The sequence below is a fragment of the Palaemon carinicauda genome, chromosome 2 (assembly GCF_036898095.1).
Source record: "Palaemon carinicauda isolate YSFRI2023 chromosome 2, ASM3689809v2, whole genome shotgun sequence".
Classification (NCBI taxonomy): Eukaryota; Metazoa; Arthropoda; class Malacostraca; order Decapoda; family Palaemonidae; genus Palaemon; species Palaemon carinicauda.
Window position 1 is genome coordinate 61,093,629 of NC_090726.1, and position 22,719 is coordinate 61,116,347.

General features: G+C 34.0%; 1 protein-coding gene across 1 annotated transcript in view; it reads right to left on the reverse strand.

The window, feature by feature from the left end:
* Positions 1–19,789, reverse strand: part of LOC137617954 (growth hormone secretagogue receptor type 1-like) — a 54,373-nt gene extending 34,584 nt beyond the window's left edge. Inside the window, exon 1 of the mRNA XM_068347891.1 lies at positions 18,979–19,789. Coding sequence (XP_068203992.1) covers positions 18,979–19,504 — 526 coding nt within the window. The 5' untranslated portion in view covers positions 19,505–19,789. The remainder of the gene's footprint in view (positions 1–18,978) is intronic.
* Positions 19,790–22,719: the final 2,930 nt, after the last annotated feature.

The following is a 22,719-nucleotide window of genomic DNA, read 5'->3' on the forward strand; positions in this document are numbered from 1 at the left end:
ACTTGAATGGAGAGTGGTCTTGGCCGCTGATCATATGGATATAAGGTCAGTCTCTAGGGCACTGTCCTGCTAAGGCATAGTCAGTGATCATTGGCTGTGTCATTCATGAACGACCTTGAAACCTTTAAATGAGAAACCAGAGAAAGTACCATTTGGAAATAGAATCCTGGAAGTTAGGCCATATATCCTAAAGCCATTCCAAGTCCAAAGTGGATAAATGTTTAAAATGCTGAGGAGAACATAATATAGCAAAAGAGTGCAGTAAGACATAGTGAGGGATCAAGGAAAGTCGACAAATTGCTCGGGGAAACACGTCTCGAGTTACAGGGGACGTGAAGTAGCCAGAGAAGCACACATACTACAAGTTATAAGAAACATAGGAAAATATACCTTATAACGAAGCAAAGGTAAAATATAACCAGTGGAAGAAGGGAACTGTCAGGGATAGGGAAAACTTTTCTCAGTTAAGTAACGAAACATTTGAAACAGGGCAAAGGAAAACAGGTTAATTTCAAAGCTTGATTCCCAAATAAGAAAGTAAACTTTCAGAAAAGATATACCGAAAGCTTGAAAAGGGATGAAATAAAGAAAATTATAAAAGTTGCCAAACTGATGGAAAAAAACAAAACAATGAACGTAAAAAAAATTTTAAGTTTGAAATAAAAAAAAAGACTCTAAAGATACAGTAGAATTATGCACATTCATCTTTGTGGTACAAAGAATTCTGAACAAAAGAAAACATCTTGGGTAGTGCCATAGCCTCTGTACCATGGTCTTCCACTGTCTTGGGTTAGAGTTCTCTTGCTTGAGGGTACACTCTTGCACACTATTCTGTCTTATTTCTCTTCCTCTTGTTTTGTTTAAAGTTTTTATAGTTTATATAGGAAAGATTTATTTTGATGGTGTTGTTGCTCTTAAAATATTTCATTTTTCCTTGTTTCCTTTCCTCACTGGGCTACTTTTCCCTGTTGGAGCCCTTGGGCTTATAGCATCTTGCTTTTCTAACTAGGGTTGTAGCTTAGCTAGTAATAATAATAATAATAATAATAATAATAATAATAATTGTTCAATATTAATGGATGAAAATATTGAAAAGGAAATGCTAGTTACTTTCGGTGTAAGTGTTGACGATGGGGAATTGGAAAATCTTAGAAAGGATTCAAGTGTTAAGGATAAATCTATAACAAAGGAAAATGGACATTGATATGTCCACATTATCTTTTGATTCTATGGAATGCAAGGAATATTTGTAACAATCTGTGTTGAAACATATACATAAACAAACAACATATTTGTTCTGCATATAAATCTTTTGGAAAGAAGAGCAACAGGTGAGATTTATATATAAAACTAAGGAGTCCTAAGGAAAGACAGACCAGGTCATAGATTGGGTGGTGCAATGACCCTTATCAGACTTGATGTATGATAGGTAGTTGGAAATGCCACATAATATCTAAACGGTAATATGGAAGTTCAACATATCAAAGCCAAAATCATTAGAGGTAATTCAGATATAATGAATGTTTATAACCTAAGTGACAGGTTGAACTAAGAATATTTTGAATATCAGATAAAATAGGGACAAATAATATAGTGGTAGTGGATTCTATAATCAATAATCGTGGGAAAAGGATAGTAAAAATATTCTGTGAAAATAATCCTTTAGGTATAAATACAACATCTGCTAGATACAATCCTATTACATAGAAATTTTCAACCATAGATTTATGCTTTACTTTATCCATAGTTGCGAATTATTCACAAATTAAAGAGCTAGCAGACAGGCGTAGTGATCACGCACTAATTTTACCAAGTAATGACTTGGAAACGGAACAAACAGGGTTATGGAAAAAGTAGTGGGTAATGTAAAATTTATGCTGGACAAAATTAAAAAAAAAAAAAAAAAAAAAAAAAAAACACTAAGGCATTATAGAATTTGCCAATACATTAGAACTGGAAAGTGAAATACAAGAAATATGTGATAGAATAGTCGAATAAAGTTAAAAGCATATCAGACAAACTAGCGAAAATTAATAATTGAATATGATAAGCCTTGTTGGAACGAGAATGTAGAAAGATAGTAGTGGAAAGGCGGCCAGTGAAATGATATTTGCCAAACACCAAACCACTTTTTAATAAAGTTACTTCGGTAACAGAGGAGGAGTAGTAAAGAAATTTAATAGAATTACAAAAAGAGTTTCCTGGGACAATTACGCCGTGAAAATGAACGTAATACACCCCAGAATGAAGTTTGGAATACAATGAATTAAACTAAGGAAATTCCTTTTAAAGATTGCCATTTTGAAAACAGATTGATTTTCGATCCAATAGAAAAGGCAGAATTGCGAGAAGTAGGCTGGCATTGACTTGATGGATGACATTGACCAGGAAGAGCCAAATACTAAATTGTTCAAAAGTTTTGTGATAGAAGAATTATTTTTTCTAACAATTCTCACATTTACTGATGGGTCGAGAAAAAAAGATGGGAAAGAATGGATAGTGAGTAATGATCGTGTTATTCTCATTTTTTTTTTTTTCAGATCAAATCAAAATACTTTTATTCTGGTGGCTAAATTATTGGCTATATACTAAGCCCTGATAAACAGGTAATTACATGTCTAACGAAACTGTAATATTCACAGATTCATTGATCTCTAATTCAGGGATAAAGCATGAAGATACAGAATGATCTGAAGCACTGGTGCATAGTAATCTATACAGGAGACGCCTTGAAATAAGTGCCAATGGTCATTATGTGGAACTCTAGTGGATTCCAAGGAACAAAGGAATTAATTTTAGGGGACGAACTGGCAGATGAAACCGCGAAACAAAGGCTATACAATCACTGTACCACCAACAAACACTTGTCAATAACAGAGACGAAAACATTATAATAAAAAAAATACAGAAATATGGTAATTGAGTAGGATGTTATTTGATGAAGTGGCTTGATACATTTAATCCGGCTATATACGAATGGGAGGCCGCTTTTTTTAGATATAATAAAATAGATACCTTGATAGACAATTTGAGAACTGGGCATGTACGTAGAAATCCATATCTGTGTACATTCAAGATGATAAATACACCTCTATGTAGCAAATCTAATGTAGTGGAAGACACCCAACAAGTAGGCATAAGCATACCGAGTAATAAATACAATATACAAAGAAACGATCTAGAATCAAATTTAAGAGGACTCTAATTGAATTGCACTTTGAATAATTTAATGTGAAAACAGGAAGATAAGGATGGGGTATCCAGGAGACAGGTGAACAAGTTCTTTTATGCTCTTTTGTAGATGGACTACATTTAATGCTATGATTTTAATATTAATAAAGAAATCACAAAAGGTTGCTTTTGAATAGTGATCAATTTATACAGTACGGAAAACTCTTTAAGATAACTGTGAATACAGTATGTTTGAGAAAAGATCAATAACATAAATAGAAAGAGGAGCATATATGTTGTTTGTTTATAAGGTATTAAGCTTCGTGCGGTAAAATGAAGATATCAATTTAATTTGGACACGGTTCTATTGTTTACTGACGTACTAATCTTTCAATTTCTTCAAGCGCATTGATTTGTTACAATGTTCTATTTTTGTATCTTGTTCACAGGGGAGTAGGCCTATATTGGTGTCAAGAATGAGCCAGATCTTCTGCTAAAATAGATGAATAAAAAGTAGTGGAATGGTTTCCCTCCTTATAGTTAACAAAACGCCATTTGCTTCGTAGCCTTATCATTGAAACTTTGATATATTAAATTTTTATGTACAAATCCATGATTTGTTGATATACGTTTAGTTGACGATACGTGATGACATGGCTAATGTATTTCGTGCATACTATCTCTTGGACGAGTTAATTTTAAAACAAGCTTGTAATTTGGTTGCCTACATTGTTATTGATTTTGATTTTATATCAGATACATATGCAGTATGCAGTACCACTATAGCGTTCACTATTTCTTTCCAATATTCTGCAGTAACGTTTAGGTAATATTACAGTTAATACAAAGGGAGGCTATCGTTCCACTTTTTCTTATTTATTGATTCTTAACCATATGAATAATTCGAAAAAAGTACAAAAATTCAAGTAGGATCCGAACCATAATAAAGATTTTGGACGATATCACGCGATGGTACTTCCCTATCGGAATCTGCTGTTGTGCTATGCGTTGTGGATATGAATGTAAGCCGTATTTTGTTATTTATTACCTAATTGTCGAAATGAAGATGATGCTAAAATCTGATTGGTTCTTCTTTTTTATAGTTTATCCAATCAACTACGATTTCGGAATTTAGGTTTAATTAAAAATTAATTATGTCAGACTGGTAGAAAAGTAGCGAATTGGGCTAGTTGGCATAGCGGTGCGCTACCAAAAATCAAAATCCGCAACTTGCGAATTTGAATTATCTTTGGGCACTATTCCTCTTTTATTATTTAATTAGGCTACCTCTATTCTTAGCCACGGACAATAATAATGACATTAATAGCCTAATGAAGAGAAACAAGTTGACAATTCTCGATTGTACTGACACGCCTTTCCTTTTCGATAATAGCAAACTCCCATTACATCCGAAAGACTAACAAAGGGATGATATCAAAGCGTTCAAGAAGCTGAAGACATTCTCGTTTTGTAAGTGCTTCGATAATGTGGATTTGACAATTAATGTGGAATAAGCTGTGTAATACTCTAAATGCCTAAGAATGTATACGACAAACAGATCTTGTAGGTCCTGTAGTGCATAGGGTTTCCTTGTGTGATAGGACTGGGAAAACAGCCCTTTAAGTGAAGTAAGTAAATGGATCTGATTAGTAGACATACCTATAGGTCTTTGGTTATGTAATTGACTTACTCGAGATTGCACTGACCACAGATTACATTCTAAATCATGACTCATCGATCTATAAAAAGTGAAGATTGTAGAAGAAAAAGTCTGAGGAATACCCTCCATATTCAATGTAAAAGGAAAGAGGAACATGCTTCAGAGTGAATATCCCAAGTTACAAAAAAGATTTTCTATTTTAGTTTAAAGTGAACAAAAGGCTATTCAGATAAATAAAGTAGTTTGACTTGTTTTACTATGGCAAAATTAGTTTCCTTGTAGCCTAAGGAAATATTTTTCTTTTATTAAAAAAAGGAAGAATGTAATCACGGAAACAAAATAAAGGTCATCTTCAACTGATGTTTAAATAGGCCTACATGGAAAACAAGAAGAAAAGCTTAAAATTGTATGTTTGATTAATTCATTTTCTAATTCATATACAGTATATCATCATTATCATCATCACCATCACCATTGTCAGTTACTTATAATGTGTGTAGTAGTAGTAGTAGTAGTATATTTATATACAGTATATCATCATTATCATCATCACCATCACCATTGTCCGTTACTTATAATATGTGTAGTAGTAGTAGTAGTAGTAGTAGTAGTAGTATATTGGACTCTTAGGCGCTGTCACACGAGCGAACTTTCCGTCGACTTTCCGTGTTTTGATAACGACTTTTGGTGTCATCGTCACCAATTTTGAAAACGATCCGTATCGAATTCAATCCTTCGCTACCGTCGACTCTCGTTTGTTTGCATCTCGAGAGCGCAAATTCCAAGTAAACCGGAAGTAAAGCTACAGTAGATGAGTTTCTCTGAACAGTATTTAGTCGAGATGAGGGAGAGAAGATGCCAATGCGATCATAAGCATGGTAGTTTCATGAAAAAAAGGGTCTAAAAATTTACGAAGGTATCACCACGCGAGGCAGAGAAAACTTTCCTGAACTTGCTTGTCTTCCCACAGTAACCATGTTATATATCTAATATTAAATTACTTCACAGCCTAGCCCTGCTCTCATCCTGTTTTCTTGTTTGCATTATCAAATTATATAAAGAAATGTAAGATTTTTGCAGTATTTCTCTAGCTTGATTTTAATTTATATCATAGGCCTACACTTTCCTTTTCATGCCGTTTGAAAAACAGACCAAACCCAAAGACGTTTTTTTTTTTTTTTTTTTTTGTATTCTATGTTATATCACCATACACATATAAACATGACCCATAAGTTGCTTTGTGCAAACAGACATAAATTTAGTCGTTTTTATCAGACCGAGGTTACAGAGATGGTTTGTTTACCTTTGACGACGTCTACCAAAGTATAAATTAAAGCGTGTGTGACAACCGGAGTACAAATTGACGTCAGCTTCTTTGGAAAATTCAACAACAAATCAGAAAATGTCCACGCTAGTGTGCCAGTGCCTATATACTACAAATCTGCTACTTATGTGGTCTGTACTGTTGTACACAGCTTTTATCCCCGAAGAATCTGGCAAGTTGGCAACCTAATTAGTGGTCACCCTACTGTCCCTACCTACCGACTTCATTTGATAGTGATTGCTTGATTAGTGCGGTCGTTTGATATGTGTTCCGGTGCTTTTTCATATATTAGAAAATTGTACAGTAAATAATTTGAAGGTATAGGTTGTTATTTTTGTGGTAACAAGCTTCAAGTGATAATTTTTAGTGATAAGTGTGATCTATAGACTTTTCCTATATCGGGAAATTTCATAGTGAACGCCCTGTTGTATCGGAAGCTTCTATTTCTAGTTAAGGTAAGGGTAATAGTCCTAGCCAAAGTTCATATGGGTTTATTGAATCCTTTCGAAATGAGACGGCCCTTTGGGTCAGCCTATGGAAAAGGGGAGTTTGCAGGAGGATGTAGCCCCATCCCCCATTTAAGTAATAATCTGGCGTCCTAGGTTAGGTTAGGTGGGTAGGGATATGTTTTTCTTTACGATGCAGTCCTCTCATCTATGATTAACAATGCCCCTTGTAGGTCAGGTTAGGGAACAGTTTGGAGTTAGGGGTGAATCTCTCTATCGAAATATAAGGACCCGGTGCTCTTAGTCAAGGTCTACTTATGTTCTCAGTTGTGTTACGATGCAGCTTCGTGTCTTCCTTGATCTATGTTTTCACCACCCAAGTAAACCGGTGTAACGGTCTGGTTTTCCCCCCGTCCGAAATTCTCCCCGGGGGAAATATGGCTCAGGATATATGTCCCCCCCGGGGGAACTTTGTCCCAGGATAATATTCCCCCTTCTGGGCCAAGATTTCCCCCTTTGTTTGGTGGAGGTAATCATTATTTTTTTTCGTTTGCCATTGAAATCAAATTCAATGGGATTTCATAGAGAAGCTTCACAAATTGCAAGAGATTGAATGGTTACATTTAGGCAATAAATTGAGGTCACAACATATTGCGTGGACAAAAAGAACAATGAATTTTAAGCGTGCTGCTCAGTTTCTTAGTGAATCCGTATCAAACCCCTTGCAATATTGCTTCGAAAACAAACTTGCTGATTTCGAAGGATGTGAGGGAACAATCAAATTCCTTAGTTTAGGCCTATATATCCTCAATTCAAGAAATTTGTGCAGACGTAACTTTAGATCTCCAAATGCAACAACAAAATGCCTGTTTGTTTAAAGAATTAATGATGAAGGCTGAAGCTTATATCAGGCATTTAAAGCTATGTGATGGAATAATCTAATTGAACGTTCTAGTCTAAAAATGAAATTTTTACTGTCATATAAAATGAGCCAAGATCATATTGAGCTTTTTTCTTTTTGGTAAAATAAGAAGTATGGGGTTGTGATAATAATCTTACTGCAATGCAGTTTTCGGCTGCTAATAAGAAAATTCTGATTCATAATGATGTACAGGATGTTCTTCGCGGTAATTACATACCTCTAGAATTATTCAAGCAATATTAGACATTCACATAATGCGGTTGACATAAATAAATCTTCTGCTAAGAACAGAAAAATATAGAATATGAGTTTAGATGAAAGCAGTCATAACGAAGATTACACTTACATTCCTACACCTCATCACTTTATTCTAGCGATATTGTGGCGTACATAGCAGGATTTCTTGCGTATAAACTGAAGAAATCCTTGCGTTATGAAGCCTATTTGGATTGCTTTACTGCCCATCACAATAATGCAATACCAAGGCTAATTCAGTTGAAAGATAAAGGAAAATTGATTCATCCCTCAGATGATGTTTTCCAAATCTGTCAAAGATGCGAAATATTATTTAGGAAATCAATATCCTTCAATGGAAATTTGGACATTAGCCTTGGCAGAAAAGAGTTGCCAAAACTTGTGTATGGAGTTCTAATATATTATACAGGCAAAACCATTTTCTCCAAAACTGTATTCCCCCAACCCCACTGTTGTTATAAATCTATGGCTATGGCTGTGGCTATTATCATCACAACAAAACTATTATCACTAGAGCTGTTGACATTCTCTCTTTTTGTCTGTTTTCCTTCTAGTTTTAGCGCCAACATGCTTCACATTCAATTGCCCGAGTAGTAGCAGTGGAAACACGTGCATCAGAATATGGAGGAGCTCACTTACCACACATATTACCAATATCTGGATAGTGGAAAGTATCCTGATGGACTAAACAAAGAAGAAAAGCGTGATATTAGAAAAAAGTGCAAACCCTTTTGTGTTGAAGATGGATATCTAATGCATAAACGAAAAATATTTATTTAATTCATCAAATTAGTTTCTCTGTAAGGGAGGGAGGGGGAGAAATGGCCTAGGGGGGGGGGAAATATCCTAGGGCTGAAATTCCCCCTGGGGGAATAACAGCCCAGGCTGCTTCTCCCGGGGGGGGGGGGGGGGGATCTAGCCTAGGCTAATTTTCCCGGGGGGAATTTCAGCCAGGGGGGAAAAATTTCCTGCTACACCGGTTTCCCACATTGTGCTCCTTTCTCGTTGCTCTTCAAGGGGGTTATGTATATCTCTGAAAATACCCATTTCAGGTAGAAATAAAGGTCAGGGTTTGTTTAAACACAGGCCAGTAATATGAATGTTATTTTAAAGTCCCGAATCCAGACTTGTTCTAAACTGTAAATTTACTGCCGGTAGAATACACTAACTTTCTGATCACTTATCCTATAGATCTAGACTCGTAACTTAACTTAAGATTAATAGAAAACAGTGAACAGTTGTGTGATATTTTTAATTGCCGTTAACAGTGATTACAATTTTGAAAAAAAAAATATATATTCTTATAAGTAACATAGAGTAATAGGATGGGAGGTATAATGGGTTATTTATACGGTATTGAAAGTGGGTTAGAACATAAGATCACTTGGATTCAAATAGCTAAATTTAATTTTAAATATTATTTAATGTGAGATATTTTTTTCTTAGTGTAGCTTTGCATTTATTTGAGTATTCGATATTTTTTTTTATAACCGTAGATACTATCATATTAGGTCAAACGAGGATAGCTTTCAATATCATATGTACTCTGTAATTAATTACAGCTGAAATTCTTCTAGTATGTCAATTTTATCTTTTTATGCTTTATATCCAGGGAACTTTAAAATGGTTATGATTTTGGCTTTTTGATAATGAAAGAGAATTTGTTTAGCACGCGTGGCAATTTTAAATGCCATATTTAATATTCAAATCTGTTTTCAGACATCTAAGAAGTATTCTACATTTTGAACCCAGGAATACGTCGTTCAATCCCTTTTTGGTGAAAGAAAATGCCCAGCTGGGTTTCACAGCCCGATTCTGGCTTGATAACCAAGGTAAGATTCCAAAAATTCTTTTCTTGTTATACAACCAAACTTATACTTCCATCCACAACAAGGACAAAGCCATTGTAGGGTTGAAGACATTTCCCATGCCCTAATATGTTGCTCTTATAACCTGCAGACAGATTTATAGATGTTGTTAAAAGAAGCCGTAACTAGATTGCTTGTTGTGGAAAATATTTAGCTCTCACAATTAATTTGCTGTTGTGCTTACTTATACCATTTTAATGAATTTGGGTGTTCGGAATTCAAGTTTGTACTGTAGTTGGTTTAAATTCTAGTAAACGTAAGTTTCCCCTAATTGTTAACTTGTAAATTGATAAGACTATGTGTCCTCATATTTCAGTAGTTATCAGATTTTCGTTTTCCCACCATATGTCTAACGAGAAGGGAAATTAGCTTTCAAAATTTTAGCTTGTAAACTTAATCAGTTTAGTGATACAATGAGCAAAACTTTGTTAAGCTACGTTGCTAATGCTAAGATAAACTCAGATATGTGATTCTAATTCAACGAAGGGTTTTACAAACAGTATTTAGTTGCTCGCTTGGACGCAAGTGGTAAACCAGATATTACTGGACCTTTTGCTTGCCTTTCTCCATTTACTCACTAACTACTGGTCCTGGGCACTTCACTATAATTATCTGAAAAAAGTCATTTGTTAGTAAAGATGTGAATTTGAATCCTTTGAAGTATTTTTGGTGTGTTTTTTTTTTTTTGAATGAAATTTTATTGTAAGAGAATGACTAGCTAATTTACTTTATTTGTTTGTTTTTACTTAATACTTCATTAGGTAAGTATACCTGAGACGATAAATTATAATGTGTTCAAGATAATGCTAAATGATTACACCATATTAGCCTAGTAGCCGAAAAGTTCGTTTGAGCATGACGTTGTGTATTTTGTTGTCTAGTAATTGTCTATATCTATTATTAACTCATGATTTATGGTAACATTAATTCAATATTATATTCAACACTACGTGTGTTACCTCATCTTTTGATGCAATACTAAGACATACAGTTGCAAGTACAGTATAGTCTTATCGCCAAGAAAATGATGACCAGACTTACAAAGATATGCTATATATAGTCCCCCGTATAGTAAGTCATGATTTGGCACTATGCCGATGAAATTCATGGAATGATATTGAAAACCTCCGTCGATGAAATATTTGGTGTGAGTTTCTATATCTAAAATCAAAAAAGGATTTCTAGAATTATTTTATCGATATATGCGGTGTTGAGGATTATTATTTCTTTAGCAGTGGAGCTCAGGTGCAGTTGACTGATATATGTATCAGAACATTAGAAAATATGTCTACTGCAATCTGCGTGAATGTTTCATTTTATGTGCTTGATAGTTTACGCATAGAGGATTTTGAAATCAAAATAATCGTATATATTGATTGCCCATCCTGCATGATTTTCCATTGAAGAATTTCTTGTTTAAAGGTACGTACATTGTAAAAATCTATTCATCCTCTCATCTAGATGACACTGCAGTATTTCTGAAAGGTATATATAGCAAATTATCTAGATGACATTGGTATCGTTTTCCTATTTAAGTGCATTTTGTTAATCCTTATTTGATTCACTTAATTTCTTCCGTACTTGGGTAATTAGGTATCTTCGTATAAAACAATACGATGGCTAGTTTAAATGGTTGAAATTAAACCTATTGTAGCAGCCAAATTGTAAATAGAAACTGAGTTAAAAGATTTTTTTTCTGGTGTATCTAGTATCTAACTAGATTGAAACGAGTAGCGTTGGCATTGATTCTCATGCTTTTCTAGTGTGCAGCAAATGATATACTGTATAGCTAAAGGTTGAAAAACAGTGCTAAAGGAGTGTTGGAAAAGACCGGGCCTCGTAAGTGAATGTGGCCGACTCCCTAACGAGATTTGCAAGTCTGGACCTTCGTTCAGACAGCGGTGTGGGAGGGCGGGGACGGTCAGATGGCTTACTCGACTTTCTTGTTTTTCCGTGTACATTTGTTTGTTTTTAACGTTTGAATAAATATGAAATACGCGACAACGTTGCTTAAATTTATTATGAGATATTTTCTTCAAATATTGCATTGAAGATATCGTAGCAGTCAAACAATTGTTGGGAAAAAAGGAAGACAAAAGTAGACTCATTTCTCAATCTTATTTCCATTATTGCTTTAGTTACGTAAGCCAAGGCCAGACTGTTTCAGTAACGAGAAAATTCATTACGGCACATTGCAACAATCTCGTTCTTTTATTTTCCCAGTTCCAATATTGGTGTATCGGTTCGTTGGCACGTTGTTTGGCCGTCTGGTTTTTGTAATGATGGCTGTTTCGTCTCATGAAGGATATATACAGTATATATATATATATATATATATATATATATATATATATATATATATATATACAGTGTATATATATATATATATATATATATATATATATATAGAGAGAGAGAGAGAGAGAGAGAGAGAGAGAGAGAGAGAGAGAGAGAGTATATATATATATATATATATATATATATATATATATATATTATAGATAAATATACAGTATGTATATGTATGAAATATAGATATACAGTATATATATATATATATATATATATATATATATATATATATACCTATATATATTTATATGTATATATATATTATATAAAATATAGATATATATATATATATATATATATATATATAGAGAGAGAGAGAGAGAGAGAGAGAGAGAGAGAGAGAGAGAGAGAGAGAGAGAGAGAGAGAGAGAGAGAGAGAGAGAGTATATATATATATATATATATATATATATATATATATTATAGATGAATATACAGTATGTATATGTATGAAATATCGATATACAGTATGTATATATATATATATATATATATATATACCTATATATATTTATATGTATATATATATGTAAAATATAGATATACAGTATATATATATATGTATATATATATATATATATATATATATATATATATATATATATATATATTCATTCTTACGAAGCTGGTCTAGTGTAGAGTAAATACAGTAGTTTAGTCATGATCTTATTTATGTTTTCATATGTGCATTGAAGAAAGGTTAGCCAGCTCTTAAGATGAGTTTCTCTCTTGTAGGTTTAAGTTTATCTGAATTATGTAAGATTTTCGTCGTTGATTTCATTTTATTCTTTATTAAAGTCAGCATACGTAAATTTACGTTATTTTTAAGAATTAACTTTTTTATTTCACGTAATTTTGTTACGAAATCTTATGTAAACTTATTGAGTGTTAAGTGACCATACAAGATAGGAACAAGGGCTTATGTAATGTTCTTTTATATTTTTATGAGGTATTGCGTCATGTTTGTGAGAGAATACGCAATATGCCATGTGTTTTGGAAAATTCTCGAAAAACCTAGTGATAGATCTTATCTTTTATTTTTATTTCGGTGACAAAGGGTGGGTGGAGCTAGCTGACTGAGAGAGTTCGTCTTGTGTTGCGTGGATACGTGTTTGAAAGAGCAATACTTAGTAACTTTGATGCCTTAGCCCAGCCTCCACGCTTCCAGAACTCGCTCTCCTGGAAGCTTCTGGAAGTAGCTAAGTTTTATATATAAGGCGACCCCAGGGTTGCATTGATTAGATAGAGAATTCCAGCCTTAAGACAGCCATCTCCACCTCTCTCTCTCTCTCCCCTCTTATATGCAGCTCAGTTTATTGTTTTAAAAGTGTTCAGTGAAATATTGAAGTTTTGGTGTGACCTAGAGTAGCTGATGATGCTGTCCTTGTTAGCAGAACACCACAGGATTTGCAATGGTTGCTTACCGGAATGCTTGAAATATCACACGAGGTTGGGCTGAAGATGAATAGAAGAAAGACAGAGATGATGAGAACGAAGTATGCAATGGAAGATGAAATATCATTGGAAGGAGAAAGGATTAATGAGGTAGAATCACTTAAGTATTTAGGAACTATGATCTCCAATACAGGGTCTTTAGAATTAGAGTTTAGTGAAAGATTGATAAAAGCAAGTCAGACAATGGCTAGATTAAGTAAAATTTGGAAATCAAATCGCCTTGAATTACATATATAAATCAGACTATAAATCAGTTTAATGAGATCGGTGTTACTGTATGGACATGAGTCATGGTATGACAATGAAACAATCACCAATAGATTTAGTAGATTTGAGAACAAAGCCCTCAGAAGAATATTGGGAGTTAAATGGTAGGACAGGATTAGAAATTAAATTATAAGAGAGATTACTCGAGTTCCATATGTGGATGAGATCATGATGAAGGGTAGATGGAGATGGTTTGGTCATGCTCTTCGCACTCCCCAAAAGAGATTAGTTTGCCAAATGCTCAGCTGGGCTTCACAAGGCACTAGAAGAGTTGGAGGATCCAGGCCTAGAAGGCTGAGGACTATGAAGCTTGAAGTAGGAGATGAAGAATGGAGAAGTATTGAATTAAAAGCTCAAGAGAGAGACAACTGGTGAAATCTAACTGAGGCCCTTTGCGTCAATAGGCGTAAGAGGAGATGATGATGATCAGCTCTCACCGCTCAGTTAAACCTTGCAAAGTTTTGGAACCGTCCCTTTGGCCACTAGGTGCACTGGCCATTTTAAGCTTTCCAATTTACCTCCTTTCTTGCTAACTTGCATCCAACTGCCCCACCTCTTTTTAATTTTAATTCACAATCCAACTGTGTGTTGTCCTCCTAGGCATTAATGCTGGATCGTATGGTCCAAATTCACTCTTATAAAACCAACCGAGGTAAGGATTCGAAATTACGCCTCTGAATCGATGCAAAACTATACAGTCGACTTATCTACTGTCAACCTCATTTAGTAAAGATCTAGCACAGTCAGATGCTCTTTTCATCCGTGAGTTCCATTTTGGATGTTATGTTCTCAAGAAAATGCAAATTCGATATTGAAAAGCTCTTTGCTGCTCAATATTTGAAAGTATAAAAATCATATGTGTACAAGACAAAACTTTCATTGATATTCACGTGTTGCCTCGACTGATGATTCTTTGCTGGGCATGGTATCAATATTTATCGGCCAATCCATAGTTGAGGTGGTAGTTCTTCTCCATTGTAGTTGTTTTGTCCTGATGAATTTCATTGAATTTCTCCTATTGTCTTGTCCACCATAATGTCTAGATGCCCATTATTAGATAGCAGTTGTTTTATAGGAATTAGTTGGGCGTGAGTATCCTCCCAAGATTGCTGTGTTTGAATGCTCTCCTGATGTAAGCACTGGCTACAATACTGACTTTACGTCTGCTATGGGGCAATCACCTTTTACATTCAGACATCTTCCTATGTCGGTTAATTTTGTGGCCACTGTTATTTGGGTTTTAACCAGGACATTGAGGAAACGCCAAGTGTTGTATAGACAGTGTTCCATTGTACAGTAACGCATATGATTTCTCCAAAGTTCTTCAGCTTATATAACGTTCAAAGATTTTTAGTTTTTGAGGTTCTCTAAATGTCTTATCTTCAATGTTAGTTATATAGAAAGGGTTTCTTAGGCTAGGTACTCAATGCTATACCATCTATCTGTTGAAATAGTTCAACACAGTGAGAGAAAAGTGGAGCCTCCAAAGTACTGGCTTTATGGATCTCCCTGATGACATTCTTAGATCTAGACAAGGGTTAAATTTGTTATCTTAATACACCATTTAATATTATGTTTATATTTCCTCGACGTGAACGTTTGTGAAAAGTCTTTCCTCATGAGGGAGGCAATATCTTCTTTATGTTTATTTTCATGTGATGAATTAATGAACTCCTCTAGGGAGGCGGCAGTATGAAGAGGGAGCTTGAGGATACCATTTAAGACCTCCGTTATTTTAGTGGTAGGTAGATTGACCTAAGAGATGGTGCATCCCTGGGTGTTCCCTGTCTTATGGTTTTTCACAATACCATAAAAACAACCCAGACCATAGTCATCTATAGTTTTAAGAAATTTTATGGAATCTTATTGATTCTTGGCCTTAGTTACAAGCTTAGACATTTTCTTTATAAATTCTTCAGTTGGGCCCTTTATCAAGATCTTGAACATAGAAAAGTCGAGTAAGGTGTTATCTATCTTTTCCAGCCATTCTATTCTTTTCGTGTTTATTATTTGTTATCTTTTCTTCATAGGATATCTGAGTTGCCGTTAGAAATGATCTCTCGAGGTGAAGATTTTTTAATATGTCTTAGGGCTTAAGATATCTACGGTGAAATGAGTAGTAATAGTAGTATTCATATTTATAATATATTTATTATTATCGTCATTGAGTTATTTTTATGTGATTGCTTAGTATATATATATATATATATATATATATATATATATATATATATATATATATATATACATTAAAGTATAGTTCCAAATCTCAATGTAGTCCTGAAGAGGGGTCACGAAGGGATCCGAAACATGTGTCGACACCAAACATTAAATGGAGAAAGATAAATGTAGTTCTTCTGTTATCCTGAAAACTATCGGCAGGACATTCTGTCCGAAGAGAAACTATAAATATATATATATATATATATATATATATATATATTATATATATATATATATTATATATATATATATATATATATATATATATATTATATATATATATATATATATATATATATATATATATATATATATATATATATATATATATATAGTTTGTGTGTATGTATTTATGTTTATATATATATATATATATATATATATATATATATATATATATATATATATATATCACTAGCACTCGTGATTTTAATCAATTTAACTATCAACCACAATGGCATATAATATCGAATTCTACCTTGGGGAATGTATATCCACTGGAAACTCATTTATTATAAATGCTTCTGGCTGGGCAAGGATTCGAACCTATGCCTCTTAGCCAAAACCATACTAGCAGGGACTCTACCAATCGAATTATCAAGAGGGATATAAGTTTATTCCAAGTCTATTGTACATATTTCTGTCGAATTCAGGAATCTGTTCTTAGACTTGAAATAAACACATCTCCACCGTGATGGCTGATTAGTGAGTTTGAAATACGTGGATATTTATGATGAATATATATCGCTAACACTCGGGATTTCATTCAATGTAAATATCAATTACAATCGCCTCTGATATCAAATTCTACCTTTGGAAATGTATATCCACTGGAAACTTATTTATGATAAATGCTTTTGGCTGGGCAAGGATTCGAACCTATGCCTCTTAGCGGAACCATGCCAGCAGGGACTCTACAATCGAGCTATCAAGAAAGATATAAGTTTAATACTTGGCAGCTTTCATCACATCTTTTGAATGGGACTCAGAAAATTCTTCTTTTGTGTCCCACTTTTCTCGTAAGTTTTTTGGTGAGGGATGTTGCCAGGTCCCTCATTCAGTAGTTGAAGCTGGTAGTACATAAGTACTTCTGGCTCTATTATTTTAGCCTCAGGGTATGGCCTCCCAACACAGTGGTATCAGAGCCCTAACTTCAAAAGGGACCTAATGTGGCACGTCAATTTGTTCTCCACCAGAGTGACGAATCTATCTTAGCACTGCTCGTTTGTGATAGGTGCTCTGTGGAGAGTGACGGATCTATTTTGGCATTACTCGTTTGTGATAGGTGCTCTGTGGAGAGTGACGAATCTATCTTGGCATTACTCGTTTGTGATAGCTGCAATGTGGAGAGTGAAGAATCTATCTTGGCATTACTCGTTTGTGATAGCTGCAATGTGGAGAGTGACGAATCTATCTTGGCATTACTCGTTTGTGATAGGTGCTCTGTGGAGAGTGACGAATCTATCTTGGCATTACTCGTTTGTGATAGGTGCTCTGTGGAGAGTGACGAATCTATCTTGGCATTACTCGTTTGTGATAGGTGCTCTGTGGAGAGTGACGAATCTATCTTGGCATTACTCGTTTGTGATAGGTGCTCTGTGGAGAGTGACGAATCTATCTTGGCATTACTCGTTTGTGATAGGTGCTCTGTGGAGTAGCAATGGTCTCTTGTTATGCCTTGTGGTCACCGCTTGCATGTAATTTGTTTGCTCCAGATCTGTGAAGGCATGTGCTATTTGTTCTCGATGATGATGTGGTGCAGAAGTTTTCTCATTATCTTACCTTCTATGCTTCAATTGATTGTACTTTAACTTTGGACTCTTTGATATGATGTCAGAGTTTCTTCTCTATAACCTTCTTAGGTTTCCATGATTAGCCAGGGTTTCTAATACATTTTCGGCACAACCTCTTTAACACAATTTTCCTCAAAGGAATTAGCCCTAGTGGCATCGATGTGTTTCTTGTAGGAGTTCTCATAATTCCACTGTTTCTTTAGATTCTCTAAGGGGAGTTATTTTCAAGCCTATGGCGATTTCTTCCTTATGGTTATTCTATCACAACAATTATTTTGAGAAAATATGGCTTTATCAAGTGACAATTGATTTACATTAATTATACAATCCATGCACATTTAAGGATTCTACTCAAATTACGATCAGTTAATCTAACAATTCAAGGATATCTTAAAATATTCAAGGAAAAACAAAAGGAAAAATTTTCAACACTTAAAAAATCCTTTTAACATTATGGAAACGGTAGAGGAAAATTATGATTGATTACAAACATAGATCCACATGGATATAAGATACTGACCATTAGATCACAAACTCTCACTCCATAAATACCTATATATTAGTGAAGGGGATAAAAAAAAGAGTCAAGACCCTTTCTTAGTGGTACCAGTAAATTAGTATTGAATTTACGCCTGAATGGTATTAAATATACAATTGAAGATTACAAATTCATCTTGTATGAGTTTGAGTGAAATAAACAAATTATGGCGGGCATTATTAATCTTTGCCTGAAGACATCGGTGGTACATGATTTAAAATGAATTATTTTTAAACGTTTCAACAATGTATATTGTATAGCACCCCACCAGTAATGGAACTTAATTCAACATAACACTTGGGAACGACAATGATTTATTTGGTTTTATATTCAGGAAAAGGCCTTAACCTAAGGTAACTTTTTCCACATCTGAAATAAAAAATAATGAAGAGGATTATGACCACTTGAATGAAAAGTACATACTGCATATCGAAATCAGGGTTATTGGATCTCATATGTTGAACCTTTGCTCAGCCAACGTACTAAGTGAGTTCAACAGTGGATGGTGTAATCCTAGATATCTAAATAGATTAAAACAATTCAATCTATTTAGCAAATGGAAATAATCAATTTATCAGACAATTTCTTAGAATGATATTAGAGCTAAATATAATGCCTCAGAACATATTATATGCAAAAAAATTGAAATGAAATGTATAATCTGGAGGTGATATAGAGATAAAAAAAAGATCACTTTTACTCACACATAGTGTATCCAAGAACCCATATATCTGGAGATGTGTGAAGTTCAACAAGGACGGTAGGGAGGCAGATGAGAAGCACCAGGAGATCGGCAAAACTAAGGTTGATGAGGAAGCAGTTGGTAGAGTTCCTCATGTCACGATTCTTGAGAATTACAACAGGAACTAGCACGTTGCCAATGACTCCTACAACAAACACAATACTGCAAAACACTGTTGACACAATCTTTATGTACTCTGGAAAGACTGGTCCTTCGTCTACGTAAGTCCCATTCCCAATGTCCAGTGAGGTAATGTTGAATAAAAGATCGTCCCATGATGTTGAAAATGAAAGTGAAGATGACGAAGATGCAGAGGAAGAATAGTATGTATAGGTGGGAATAAGGTTTACTGAAGGAAGTGATGTTTGTTGATATGGAGGGGACGGTGAAGGGTTGTCCAGTGCAGCATCCAACGTCTGCAGCGTTAGCATCACATCTTCAGGGGTCACGTGGTTTGGTATGGAGTCCAGTTCCAATTTAGTTACCATTGCGAATTATCTTCCTTTGCAATTAGTAATATAGTGCGAGATTAGTCTTAGGATTTATCCCTTGACTTTAAATGAATATCACTATGTCACTGATGAAAACATCAACATAATGTTGCTCTTCATTATTGAAAGTGTTTTTAATACTATTTAAACACCTTGTGAAAGGTCCTGGTTTTCTAGGGAAACTGGATGTTTTTTCATGGCCACTATGAAGATTAGTCGAACTACTTGAATTGCAGAAGACTGGTTTCGATTTTCTTCTTCACCTTTATGCCGTTTCACGCCAAACGACTAACCTGTCAATAAAAAGAAAAACATATTTATAGCCTTTTGATAGATATTGTGAACTTTCCACAAAATAAATCATACATTTGAATTCTTAAGAAATTAATTTTTCTCTTCAAGATCATCATGGAGTTCTCAGACAAATCCTCTCTGGAGTAAGTTTCTTTGATATATGTAGAAAAACAGAACCAATATAATAAACTTTTCATGACCTGTTACAATATACCGCAACTGAACGGAAGATACTTATGTTTATTTAGATATAATATATCTATATGCATTAGCTAAAATGAAACATTGTTGTAACAAAATCGGATAATTTAGATAATTGATCAAAATGGCAGGAAATAGAATACATAGAATACTATTTTACACTGCCTGAATCTGCTAGTATAGTTATATTAGATAAGTGAAAGAAAGTAATCTACCAACCCATACCATGAGAGAACTGTAAGTTATAAAGGGATATTTGATTCATCAGTAGATATGTTATTGTTTGCTGCATGCCATAGATTTGGGAATAAGTTTAGGGTGTCTATAATACTCCTGACTAGTACAGCAGTAAGGCATTCGCCTTGCATTCACGTGGCGCCAGATTGATTCCTGCCCAGTCCCGTGAATCTAAGCTGTTTACTGGGTGCTTACTGCTGTGCTTGTTTGACTGACGTTCCAATGAACATCTTTTCAGATGGAATTGTAACTGAAAGAGAGACTTTTAACTTCGAACTTTTATATGCTTATGAAGTCACAAAGAGCCACTAAATTTTAGAAATTTGTGATTTTTAGCTCCATGTTTGGTTAATAATCGCTAATTCATTCTCTTATACTCATGCTCTTATAAATAGTCAAAACTAATTACAGTAAAGAAGTAAACTTGGGGAGACGTGAAAGCAACTTTGTATATATATATATATATATATATATATATATATATATATATATATATATATATATATATTTCAAATAAGCCATATATTTTAATACCTTAATGTCTGGATTCTCTTGACGACCTCGGGATCAGAGTTTCGTGGCGAAATCTCTCAAAGACAATAGCATCTGACCGGCCGGGTTTCGAACCCTGGTCCTGGATGCTTGTATGACAGTGACCGTAACCCGGCCAGTCAAATGCTATTGTCTTTGAGAGATTTCGCCTTGAAACTCTGATCCCGAGGTCGTTAAGAGAATCCAGACATTAAGGTATTAAAATATATGGCTTATTTGAAATATAAAAAAACACGTTTAAATGTGCAAAAATTTATCATATATATATATATATATATATACATATATATATATATATATATATATATATATATATATATATATGATAAATTTTTGCACATTTAAACGTGTTTTACATATTTCAAATAAGCCATATATATCAATACATTAAAGTCTGGATTCTCTTAACGACCTCGGGATTGGACCAGGGTTCAAATCCCGGCCGGTCTGATACTATAGTCTTTGAGTGATTTCGCCTGGGGCTCTGATCCCGAGGTCGTTAAGAGAATCCAGACTTTAATGTAATAATATATATGGCTTATTTGAAATATATATATATATATATATATATATATATATATATATATATATATATATATTGTGCTATTTTGAAAGACTCCTTCCGGTTTTCTATTCGCCGTCAAAATCTAAATGAAAGGCTTATCCACCAAGTATTATCGCCTTCGCCTGCGAACGGTATGTACAAGTATTTGATCCTGTCTGTTGTTAGTTTATTTAATTGTATGTTCGTTTGTGAGCAACTTTACACAAAGACCTCTGTACCGATTTGAACTAAACCTGGTTGGTTATGACCCAAGTAAAGTTCATTAAAGTACAAGTACGCATCAGTACTTTGAAAATAATTGCAATGTTAAGTAAAGGGCAAATATTTTGTTTGTTGATTTTTTGTTTGTGATCAACATTACGCCAAAAAAACTACTGAACTAATTTCAACGAAACTTGGTGGACATGTGGGGTATGACCAAAGGAGATAAATTCATTACATTAAAAAAAAAATGCATCGAAACAGAAGTACGCAGTGGAGTTAAGAGTAAAATAAGACTGTATGGACGAGGCGAAGGTATGCTCTCTACCGAGTGCCCCTCTACTTGTAAACTGAAATTCCTTTGGACTAGAAGAATGATTTATAAGATTTTTTGAAATAACGAATAATAATTAGAAAAACATTCATAGCTGGCAAGAACAAACGGAAAGAAGCCATATTGGGAGAGAGACTGGTTCTTTTTTAAATATGGCAGTTCAATTTATTTTATTTAACTGTTTGTTTGATTATCCCTGTAAATTACATAAAGTATTAGAAAATCGTCTTATTTGTAACTGCCTTTGTCCAGTTGCAAGATTGATAAAATCCTGTCCTTGGCACTAAGCAACATTATTATTATTATTATTATTATTATTATTAATATTATTATTATTATTATTATTATTATTATTAATATTATTTAATTTTAGCTGGAACATTTTCATTAGAAATAGCAACAATGATTAATCCTTAAATGCCAGCCACATATCCCATACTTTTGAATTGACATTTTCTTCCAGTCAATATCTACACACTTAAACTTAACTTTCAGGCTGCAAAATGGTAAGAGTAATTATTATCATGGTTATGCACACCCAAATTTAGATAATGGAACACCCAAAGTGATACATGGAGAAATTAGAAGGGAGTCTTGAAGGCCAACACACGGAAATTTTACACCTTCCAGATAATAAGGAAAATATATTATAATTAGAGTGAAATTTTTCTTTGATGCTAAATTTGAAATACCATTTTCTTAATATGCAGTGGCGTCGAAAATCTCAACTATCCAGTTCCGTACAAGGGATTCAGCTTGTTGTTCTTTCTTTGTTTTCTTGAGATAAGTAATGAGAACCGATGAATTAATTAGATTAAATGAAGTGAA